We start from the raw sequence: 12,127 nt of genomic DNA, 5'->3' as shown, positions 1-12,127 counted from the left end.
GAAAAGAATCCTCGGCTCTTGAAAGATGAGCCAGAATCCTAAAAAAAAAAACTTGGCAGAAGCTACCTACAGTAAAAAAAACTGTTGGCAGTGAATGTGTTAAACAGTCTGAATGTAATATTGATGCATCACATCTTACCCTATAATAGTAGCTGAGACCAAAGCCTTGTGAATCGGAGATTGCTCTCTTGATGATTATAGAGTCTGTGTCTGTCTTCCGGCGGGCCGGATAGACCAGGAAGTGAAATGAAACGTTTTACGGCAGCTGCCTGCCTTCAACCGTTTCGCTCTTCCTAGCAACATACCATAAACAAGGAGAACGCCATGCTCGCTACATCCAGGGGCTTGCTACTCTCGCGAACATCTCTCATTAGATTCTAACAGTTTGTTTGGAAGTAATTTTGTTATTTTGTGGTTATGGCCGAAGTGGCTGCCGCAAACCGTTTCATTTCACTTCCTGATCTGCCCCGGCCGCAGACAGACTAATCATCAAGACAACACTGGCCGATTCACTCGGTGTTCAAGCGAGACTACTCTGCGTTGGTCTCGTCTACTATTAGAGGTAAGATGTGAGGCATCGATATTAAAATTAGACTGTTTAATAACAATCGAAAACCTTGCTCGTAGCTGCTTTAAGGCTATGCTCAGACAGTGAAGTACAGCTGTGTGGTCAGTTTTCACAACTCCCCATTGTGTGGTCATGTCCAAATTCCCCCCACCCCCGCCCCCTCTCTACTTTACACCCGACTTTACATGCTCCACATGTATGAAAGCAACATGCCTCATGTCTGAAAGGGTACACTTCACATATCCCCCGGGTCAGGCTCAGGGCAAGGGAATTGGAGGAATAACACTCCAACCTGACAGGAGGAACTAAATACAGTACCAGCAACAATTGTGCAGCCTACACATTTGAGGCCATAGAGACCTCCCAGGAAGCTACAGGATGAGGAACAAAATAAATTTAACTGAGCAAAATATTTCAATAACAAAAAACAATGTCTGACTCAGAGAAATGGAGAGAAATCAATATCATCATTCAAACCAGGGAAGGTGGTTGATTTTAGGGTTACAATCCAAAAAGTTTCTCTTTGGAGGAGATGTTTGAGTCTATCCCCTCCTCTGGCAGATTTGGGGATGACTTCTATTGCCATGAAATGCCATGCATTTCAGTGTTGGGCCTCTACCCTGATGAAGGCTCTCTGTAGCTGAAACGCGTTGGTCTTTTTAATTGTGTAAGATTTAGCCATGCCACAATAAAGGCTTTTTAACTTTTCTACCTGAAACAGAGTAGCCTTGGATTTTTCAAGTTTTTCCTGTACTCTACTCCATTTTTTGACTTTTACAAGGATCCAACTTGAACTTTTTCTCATGCTTCTCTCCACCCTCACCAAAGAGCACCTGTTTCAGTGATTTTACTAAGGACCCACGCAGCGGTTCCTCATCCCTTCTGTTAAATAAAGTTTGACTGAGCTCCAGCTAAATTGTCAAGTATTGCAGCCTGCTTGCCACCCAGGCACTTACTATATGTAGCCTACTTAATTTATATGATCTAAATGTCACCAAACAGGTTGGCTTTGTGCACACAGGATAAGTAGGTTAATTTTCTTTTGGAGAGAGATCCTTTATTGATTTGTTTGGGAAGAGGGTTTACTCTGAACAAATTTGAGAACTGAACTGAATTGAAGAAACTGAATTTCTACCTTTTGCTGTACAGTACCTTCAATACACTGGATATTGGGTTTGCATTCTCACGCTGATTATGTAAGGGTTAATGCACGACGAGGTGTCCATTATCAGAAATTATTGGACGCCGTGGAGGCGTAAACCGTCCGAGGCGAAGCCGCAAAGTCCAATAATTTCTGATAATGGACACCTCGAAGTGCATTAACCCGCTTATATCATGGTCACTTGGCAAAGAAACAAAACAAGACCATTCATTTATATTTCCATGCATTTTGCAATCAAAATCTAGTTTTCATAACCTTGAATATGAGTTGAGAACCGGCGAGACAAAATAGTCCCCTCGGCTGCTCAAGATCAGGCTATCATTGGATAAAATGGCCGCTTAGTGCCTGCACCTGGCACAATTCTAGAGTCAAGCTAACTAATAATTTAGCCAATTGTATGTAACATACGAAATAAAAGCAAATGGCAATGTCTAAGAATGCAACGCCATGTAACTGGCTCGTTAATTCTCGCATTCCAGGGAATTACGTTAACGTCTGGGGGTCTTATAGACGTAAATGGCTCGCGCTGCACTCGGAGGAGACTGAAAACCATCAGCTTTCTATATTGGAGTCCAGGTATGTTTTGTGCAAGGACGTCTCTCAGTGTGTTGCTGTTAACTGCCCATTTCGTTGTTTTCTTTTTGTTGATCTCGTCTTTTTCCTCTTCGACTTGATTTGTATCAGTGATAGAGGCAGCGGGCGCTCTCCCAGAGCGCCTGGCTGCTGCTTGCTGCAAGTTGTAAACAGAGGGTTTGACAGTTGACAGCTGAGAGCCCGGCTTCTGTCAGCTGACCAGTACAAAAATCAGATTTCTAAATAGCCGTTATTTTAATAAACTGAGCACTCAGGGGTAATCTAAATAGTTACTTTGACTGACTTTTTTTTTTTCTAAACTTATAAAAGTGCCATAATTAATGGTGGTATAGCTCTGTCGTGGTCGTAATCCTGGCGCATTGATATGAACGGTGAACAGACCATTTAGCTAGGTGTACATTATCACTGTACATTATCACAAATTAATGGACACCTTGCAGCCAATCAGAATCGAGTATTCACCCAGACCATGGTATAATGCTTGTTAACATTAACATTAACAGCTTGGTGGTTCAAAAAGTGGCCCGCGGGCAAAGCAAGTTGAGTACATTACATTACGTTATTTGGCAGACACTTTTATCCAAAGCGACTTACAATAACACATTTTTGTCAGCAATAGAGCAATCAACTATGCAACACAGTCTATGACAACTACAACTACTGAAGGAATAGTGGTAAAGTTAAGTTAGTAAGTAGTTAGTAAGTTTTTTTTTTTTTTTTTTTTTGGGAGAGAGAGAAAGAAGTTAGTTTCAAGAAGGGCCCAGATGGAGCCTGAAAAGGTGTGTCTTTAGTCTTGAGCCTGACCAGAGATTGTAAGTACAGGGGGGCTGTCTGGTGTACTGCCCTGTAGGCCAGACCAGTGTTTTTAATTTAATGCGTGCCGAGATCGGAAGCCAGTGGAGGTCATGGAAGAGGGGAGTGACATGAGAGAATTTCGGTTGGTTGAATACCAGACGGGCTGCAGCGTTCTGAATGAGCTGAAGCGGATGGATGTCAGCGGCAGGAAGGCCGGCCAGAAGCACGTTGCAGTAGTCCAGGCGGGAGATGATAAGTGAGTGGACCAGGAGTTGTGTCGCTTCCCTGGTGAGAAACGAGCGGATTTTGCGGATGTTGTACAGGGAGAATCTACAGGAGCGTGCTGTCGCAGCAATGTAGGGCGAGCAAGACAGGCAGCTGGTTGTCAATGATCACCCCAAGGTTAGCTGCTTGGGATGAAAGTACAGTGGTATTGTCAATGGAGATGGAGAGGTCTGCTAGAGGGCAGTCTTTCCCTGGGAGGAAGAGTAACTCAGTCTTACCTATCAGTCTTAGTATTACTGCTTTAGCCCATAGCACACCAATCAAACATTCCCCAACAACTGCCAGCATTGTTGTTGTGCTTTAACCTGATCAACAGATGGCCATTTACATCGTGCTTTACATACAGATTACTATCATTTACATCCTGCTTTACATACAGATTACTATCAGCAGACAAACACCTGTGGGTGATTTTCTCTGTCCATGTATTTTTTTAAACCAGGTGTGATACCAACATTTAGCCTTTCATAGCCCCTCTGAATGACTTTCCATGAGAGCATTTCATTCTTTCCTCTCTGTGCTGCCTCAGTTGTTGAAACCTGAAAAAGCAGAAAGGACTTCTAATATTCTGTCAGACAGTGAGTAGAGAACTCTCAAACTGCAGCACATAACCACAGAGCTGACCAGCCAACTGTATGAAGCAGTAACCGTTTTGCTAGAATTTGACGGCATTATCACACTAATTTCACAGTAGGCTACTAATCAAATCTGACATAGATTAATGTGTGTGTGTGTGTGTGTGTGTGTGTGTGTGTGTGTGTGTGTGTGTGTGTGTGTGTGTGTGTATGTGTGTGTGTGTGTGTGTGTGTGTGTGTGTGTGTGTGTGTGTGTGTGTGTGTGTGTGTGTGTGTGTGTGTGTGTGTGTGTGCGCGCAGTTTGTCAGGCTGTCTGCTTACAGAGGAAGGCTGTGCTTCTCTGGCCTCAGCTCTGAGCTCCAACCCCTCCCATCTGAGAGAGCTGGACCTGAGCTACAATCATCCAGGAGACCCAGGAGTGGAGCTGCTCTCTGCTGGACTGGAGGATCCACACTGGAGACTGGACTCTCTCAGGTATATATTTAAAAAGCATCACCCTCCCCTATTTCCTCCAGTGACCCCTTCCATAAATAACGAACGGTCCCTATTATATGGAAAACCCTTCATAGGGAAGGTTTTGTTTCTGTCCTCAAATAGAATACTCTGGTCTGACTTTGTTTGCCCCACAGTGTGGACCATGCTGGAGTCCAGAGGTTGAAACCAGGAGTGAGGAAGTGTAAGTGTGTATCTCCCTAATAAATGCATGACCGTCTGTCTGTATGTTCTCTGTTTATCACACATCTCCAGAGCCGTTCGTCCGATAAACTTCAAACTTGGCGAGTGTGTTTCTGAGACACTGAGAAAATGCAGTGTTGAATAGTGCAAATTAGACACGTGACATGTTCAATATTAATACTTTTAGACAAGATTTTTACTATAAGCACCGCCCCACTGGGATGTGCTTGTGAGCAACCAGCGAGCCAGGAAGCTGTGTGGCGCTGGCGGAGCTTAATAATATATGTGAAATTTGTGGACCTATAGGAGGTAAATCTGTGCATGGATTTTATTTTCTCCAGCGGATATCTTAAGGCTGCAACACACCACCAAAACTTCAAAAGACAAAGAATGCCGACTGTTGCATCCCCTCACGTCTCCTGTGTCGCGGCCAAAAATGTGCACTTGCAACACACTGCAAAGACAACAGTCAACTAGTATAGCACGTATGTTACTGTGACTGCATGAGACCATAGTCAAGTCAAGTTTATTTGTATAGCCCTAATTCACAAGCATGTCTCAGAGGACTTCACAGAAAATATGTCTAGCTAATTCTAGCTGACACAACAGTAGCAATTACAGTAGTAAGGAAAACACATTGAACAATCATATGATAGAGAAATATAGAAAATATAGAAATATAGAATAGAAAGGGTGCCATGCTTTAGGGTAGAATGGGTGCTATGCTTTAGAATAGTGGGGGAGGAGAGATCAGGATAGGGAGGAGGTGGGGAGTGTGCAGGGGAGGGAGAGCAGGGGGAATGTGAGAGGAGAGAGCAGGAAAGTGATGAGGTCAATTTCCCACATGAATGGGAAATGTGGGGGAGGAGAGAGCAGGGAAGGGGAGGAGAGAGCAGCGAAGGGGAGGAGGTGGGGAAGGGAGAAAGAGGACAGAGCAGGGAAGGGGAGGAGAGAGCAGCGAAGGGGAGGAGGTGGGGAAGGGAGAAAGACGAGAGAGCAGAAGAGGGGAGGAGGGAGGGAGAGCGGGGGATGTGGGGGAGGAGAGAGCAGGGAAAGGGAGAAGGTGGGGAGGGAATGGGAAATGCGGGGGAGGAGAGAGCAGGGAAGGAGAGGTGTGGAAGGAGCAGGGGAAGGGGGAAAGAGAAAGATCATGGGTGCCATGGTATAGAATAGAATGGGTGCCATGCTTTAGAATAGTGGGGGAGGATAGTTCAGGAAAGGGAGGAGGTGGGGAGGGAGAGCAGGGGGAGTATGAGAGAGTATGAGGAGAGAACAGGGAAAGGAGGGGATGCCATGCTTTAGAGTAGAATGAGTGGCATGCTTTAGAGTGTGAGAAAGGAGAGAGCAGGAAAAGGGGGGAGCAAATCAGACAATCTGACTACTCTAGCCATTAACCAGAACTAACTAGAACACAGGGAATCTAGTTAATCTACAGCCTAGTCTGCCCTGTCCTATTCTGCTCTAGTCTGATTTTAGCCTGAACACTATAACAGGTCTACAGCCTACAGTTAGGCTGTAGCTATTCTATCGCCTAACCTAAGCTATTCTAACCTACCGGCATCCCTCTACCAGTGATGGAGAGCACCGATGCCCCCCACCCCGGCCCCCGCCCCCACACACATAAGGCGTGGGAGAGAAGGCCAGGCCGGGACACATGGATTGCCTCAGTGACTTGGCTGAGGAGGAACCTTGTGAGGGCCGATGTACTGTAGGGGCCCAACTATGGACCCCCTCTGGGGATCCCCCTCCGGGACAGGCTGAGAAGATGCCGGGCTAACCATTTACAGAGTTTCACATTATAGAAATAAAATTGACAAAAGAACAGAAAATTGAAAATGTAAATAGGAGTCCAACAAAAGCAATATGAAAATGTAGTCTTTAAATGATCCTAAGATCAGGGAAGAAAGTTGAAAGTGTAAAAAGGTAGATTCCAAAAAGAAATAGAAAATTGAGTCTTTAAGTGTTAGTAAGTTCAGGGAATACTAGCTAATTAGCTAGCTGAAAAGGGGGGAAATGATCAGGAGTTCCACGAGGGTGATCTGAGGGATCCATGAGTCCGCATTGGTGGCATCGACCAAGATGAGAGGAGGGGAGGATAGGGGTCGGTGGTGATGATGAGGCCGGGGGAGGTGAAGGAGTAGTGGGTAGATGGGCCAGAGTGACGACAGGACGATGACGATCGGATCGAGGGCTGCAGTGGCGGTCGACGGGCGGGCGGGGGTGCAAGTCAGGCCAGTTAAGGACACCTGAGGAGGAGAGAGAGAAGAGGGGAGACGAAGGAATCTGCGCAGAGGTGGAACTAAGTTTGGCAGCTAATAATTTCCTGCCTATACTGCTGGGACAACTGATACTATACTACAAAATCAAGTCTAGATTTATACTGATACTGCTGGCTTGAGACAGCCCGCTCAGCAGTTCAGGACTGAGTTTATTCAGCGGATATTAGATATTCTGTCCATACTACTAGGATGACTAATACTATACTGCTAATTCAGGTCTAGGTAGGTCTAAGTTTAGACTGATACTGCTGGCTTGAGATAGCCCGCTCAGCAGTTCAGGACTACGTTTGTTCTATTGTGCTATTAGATTTTCTATCTAAGCTACTGGGTCGACTGATGCCATATTATTAAATTAGGTCTAAGTCTAAGTTTATACTGATATTGCTGGCTTGAAACAGCATGCTCAGCAAATCAGGATTATATATACTCAACAGCTAATAAATGTTTCCAGAGAATGACACCATCAAACACAACCATATGATTGGGAAAATAAATGGGTTTTGAGTGTAGTTTTGAAGATTTCAATAGAGCCAGCTTCCCTAACTGACCATAGGACTGTGCATATAAACCAGATACATGAAACAAAGCAGTGTTTGCAAATATCTGATAAAAAATAGTTGCAAATGGCCCTGCTGTTGTCAGGCCTTGCCTGGTCTTTTGCTTGTGAAAGAAGAAAGGAAGAAGTAGATGCGTAAATATAAGGAGAAGCTGAACTAAATGTGTCATATCATACAGGCTCAAAGGGCTTTCCTGAAGCCCATGCTGTTGTGAACATTTCGAGTGACATCACTGATGATATTACTCAGGCCCACCTACTTAGCCATCACCACTGAGTGACATCATAGTTGTCATAGCCAGCTTTTGTCCTATATCACTTGAAAGTTGCTCATTAAATAGACTCCTCGGACATAATAAACTTAACGACCTGATCTGTCAGAGGACCTATCGAGGACTGTTCTGCTTCTTTTACAACAGCGCCTCCAGTCATTATGTTGCAGTGGAACAAACTGTTAGGCTTTGCTTCTTATCAATGTAAGCTCTTTGGCACAAATGGTGATGTGTGTTGTTACAGCGCGTGCAAATGTACGTTTTCATAGAACATCAACGTGAAACAGGGAGGAGAAACTGACAGGAGGGGAGCTTTAAAACCCCCATCAGTAACTTTTTCACCTTAATATAACAGCTTTTTAGTCATTGAAGATGGTCCAGTGTATTCTAAAAGGGACAATGACGCCTCTATTGGTCACACAGCGCCCTCCAAAGGCCTCTCCTGGCACTAAGCATTTTGTGATTGCGTCTCGTAGACAGCATTAGCGGCATACCGCGCATGCGCTGAACAGCGGAAGCGCTGTGTTCAGTAAAACAAGAAAGTAACTCGATGCGGATTTGATACGAAAATTACGTTTCATGTAACTATGGATTATTATTTCATCATGTGGTGAGTACCCAATGTCACATGTACATAGAGCTTTCTGGTGCTGTTTTGTTGACTTTGAATGGCGATACTGATACAGACTATTGCATCCAGAGGGCGCAGTTTCCCCAATAGCAAAACTTGGAAAAGTTGCTGAATGGGGCTTTAAAGTCGAGCTGAACCCAAAAATGACTTTTCTTTTCTTTTAGTTCAAATACCTGGGTATGCAGTGCACCTATGTATGCCAAAAAAAATCACAAAAATCGAATTTCTTTAGTTTTTCACACTTTTTCACATCAAAAGTTCATTTTTCAAGATTTCATTCATAACAGTAATCTAAAGTTTGCTGAAGTTACATAGTACTATACAATTTCTACCCCATTTCATCCAATCATATCACGACATGGCAGCTGTCAATCAAATCATCATTTCAGGATAATTTTCTCTTCTAAATGAAGGAGAAAATGGCGCCTAGTGCCTGTCATCTGGCAGAATTCCTATCCCATAAACTAACTACTAACTTGGCCATTTGTATGTTGATATACACAATAAAGAAAACGGTTATGCCTAAGAATGCAAAGAAATGTAACTGGCTTGTTAAAACTCGCATTCCAGGAATATTGTATTTACCACAATAGCGTTAATGGCGCGTGCCTGAGAGCCTGGTTGTCAGGGGTCGCACCTCGGAGATTCCAGGCTGACAGGCTGCACTCTCCAATCCGGCAGCTGGCTGCCTGCGGCTCACCAAGCTCCACTCAGCCACTAAACCTCGCGTCACCAGGCTCTTCCCGAGGAGAGCGCCACAACACCCTGAATCCCATTCGATTTGGCGGTGGAACACGCCAGGATTGGCCAAAGCCCAATCCAGTCCCCTAATTGTCAAATAAAATCATCGACATGCTACTATGACCCGCCTCTCAACCTGTCATGTCAGACAAGTTATGTTTTCAGTCTGAAACGGACCCACGCGCCACTTGGGCTCTGAACGGGTTTGGGTTTGAGCACCACAGACACAGTCAACCCCTATAGGAATAGTATAGGGATATTAACACCCTGAGGTCTAAGGGAATGACTGACTGACTGACAGACACTACACGCCCGCCCATCCATCTAGGCAATTGTATTATATAACATAATTGATTATCAGGCCGCTATGCGACCTTCAAATCTAGTTTGCTGGTATTATGCTGTGTGTGTGTGTGTGTGTGTGTGTGTGTGTGTGTGTGTGTGTGTGTGTGTGTGTGTGTGTGTGTGTGTGTGTGTGTGTGTGTGTGTGTGTGTAATTTATCGGTAGGTGGCACTATGCCGAATTGCATGAAATCCGGCACTGAAATCCGGATCCCCCTCAGTGCATTCCCCGAGTGTGAAGTCGATCCGCCGAATGGTTCTCGAGATAAACAAATTTTGTGTTGCCAGTAGGTGGCGCTATGCCAATTGCACGAATTTCAGCACTGCACTCTATCAGGTCCTCCTAAGCCACACATGGACAAAATACGGCCCACGCATGCGGTGTGGCCCACGATGGAATTGCATTTTTTTTCTTTTTCTTTTTTTCTCCTTTTTCTGGCCAATTCTGGCCAATACTCCACTTCTGTTATAACATTTAATTTCTAGCGGGCCTGGGGCCACATTTGACCCCCAAAAACTCAACAAAAGGCAGAATTATGTTAATAAATCTCATCTGCTACAGCCATTGGATTTGTATCACTATTATATCAGCAGATTAACAAGAAATTACCAATCACAACAGGAGAGAGGGTTAAAAATAGGGAGACTGCTGTGAAAATCAGGAGTGTTGGCAGGTATAATCTCCAATGTGTGGCCCCTCACTTACTTGATGTAAGTCAGTCTGGCCCTCAGGAAAAACATGTTGCCCACCCCTGGTCTAAGCGCTTTCCCCAAGTTTGAAGTTGATCGGACTAACGGTTATCGAGATAAAGCGCTTTCTGTGTTTGCCAGTAGGTGGTGCTATGCCGAATAGCATGAAACTTGGCGTAAGGTGTGTGTGTGGGGGGGTGAGGTGTGTGCGTGGGGGGGGGGGGTGAGGTGTGTGTGTGTGTGGGTGGGGGGGTGATGTGTGTGTGGGGGTGAGGTGAGCTGTCTGTGTGTGGGGGGGGTGAGGTGTCTGTGTGTGTGTGGGGTGAGGTGAGCTGTCTGTGTGTGGGGGGGTGAGGTGTGTGTGTGTGGGGTGGGGGGGGTGAGGTGAGCTGTCTGTGTGTGGGGGGGGTGAGGTGTCTGTGTGTGTGGGTGGGGGGGTGTGTGTGGGGGTGGGTAAAGCGCAAATTATGCTTGTGCGAAATCGACAGCGCTGACTGGGCCGAGGGGGTCGCTGCAGCTGTGCGCCGCAGCTGGGCGTCCTCTCGGCGCAGCTGGGCGTAGGTGGCGTGCAGCACGTCGAAAATGTCACTCTGCGCCGTCTCGCGCCGTCAACTCTTTGTTGTGAGGAATGAGGAAATGCCATTTCCTCATTTAACTCATTAAGTGCCAATGACGACTTTAGTCGTCAATTGCTTTAGTAACGTTCAGTGCCAAAGACGACTAAAGTCGTCAATTGCGTTTTTTGACGGTGGGACGTGGATCAAAGCCAGATCCATCTCCTGTAAAATTTTGGGGCATGTTGAATGTGTAAAAGCTATTTTACCGACCCATTAGGTGGCGACAGTGCTCTCCAGATTAGAGAAAGGCCAGGAGAAAAGAGAGAAGAAGTCATGAGGAAACGGAAATCGCATCGATCGATATGCATGAAGCATAACGTTAGCTGTGCCTGTGAACAGCAGTCAATCTGCTGCCACAGCCCCTCCGTCTCCGCTGCAATAGCCCCTCCATATGATTTAGTTGGCGACACCAGCATCTTTCTGAAAAGTTACATTATTCTCAGCTGGGAGCCGGCGACACAATGTGAAAAAGCGGGGGGATGCAGCGCACTTTTCAGTGCAGAGTCAGAGCAAAAGCAGAGCGAGAGCAAACGCAGCAGCCCAGAGACACTCCCAAGGAGGAGGAGGAGGGGGGTGGGGCACGCAGGGCAGCAGAAAGCCCAGAAAGCCCAGAATCGGACGCAGCTTCAAAGCTCACAACCGAAACCCCAGAAACGAGCGAGCCCGATCCAGACTGCCCCGACGAGCGGCCGCCATCCAGGCAGCAGACTCGCCTGACACAAGCAGCACTCAGAGCGAGCAGCAACATCATGACACACCCACGGAGGAGGAGTTTGCAGTAGAGGGGGGGTGGGGGTGCTGTTATATTGAAGGAAATTACTGTTCAGATGTTTCAGGTCAGAAAATATTAGTTTCAGAGTCAGTGATTTGCTTGAAATGCTATATTTCACAAAAGGCTCAATATCTCAGCTTCTAGATGGAAACGCCAATTTTTTCTGTTTTTGACCTATCTTCTCCGGCTGATAAGTAAAGAACGGAAAATGATATCAATAAACTTTTTTTTGCTGCTGATACAATAGAGTCTCATCGTTCTTTGTGCGTGTTCGGTGTTTACATAGTAATATCACACAATATTCTGTGGGCCTCGAGAAATCACTGAAAACGCTCTGAAACTCTGGCACTGGGAGCGTCCGTTCTCCAAAAGTGGCTGGCACTCAATGAGTTAACAGTGCTTGTCCCTCATCTAGCAAACCCTTCTGCAGGCTCACCGGAATGAGTTTTGAAATGGAGGGACAATAAAATGTTCCCCCACCGACATGATTGCAAGTTCTTGGTAAACGACACGATAACGTTTTGGACGTGTTTTGGACGAGTTACGTTCGAGTATGCACAGTCTCGCTGTCGG

At 45.7% G+C, this 12,127-nt stretch overlaps 1 protein-coding gene across 1 annotated transcript in view; it reads left to right on the top strand.

The window, feature by feature from the left end:
- Positions 1–12,127, top strand: part of LOC310785725 (NLR family CARD domain-containing protein 3-like) — a 115,532-nt gene that overhangs the window by 100,217 nt on the left and 3,188 nt on the right. The window contains exons 8-9 of the mRNA XM_083646861.1: positions 4,280–4,453; positions 4,609–4,655. Coding sequence (XP_083502987.1) covers positions 4,280–4,453; positions 4,609–4,655 — 221 coding nt within the window. The remainder of the gene's footprint in view (positions 1–4,279; positions 4,454–4,608; positions 4,656–12,127) is intronic.

Source organism: Poromitra crassiceps (assembly GCF_964638095.1).
Source record: "Poromitra crassiceps genome assembly, chromosome: 11".
In the NCBI taxonomy this organism is placed as follows: Eukaryota; Metazoa; Chordata; class Actinopteri; order Beryciformes; family Melamphaidae; genus Poromitra; species Poromitra crassiceps.
The sequence above is the reverse complement of the archived record's forward strand: the minus strand, read 5'-3'. Positions and strand labels throughout refer to the sequence as shown.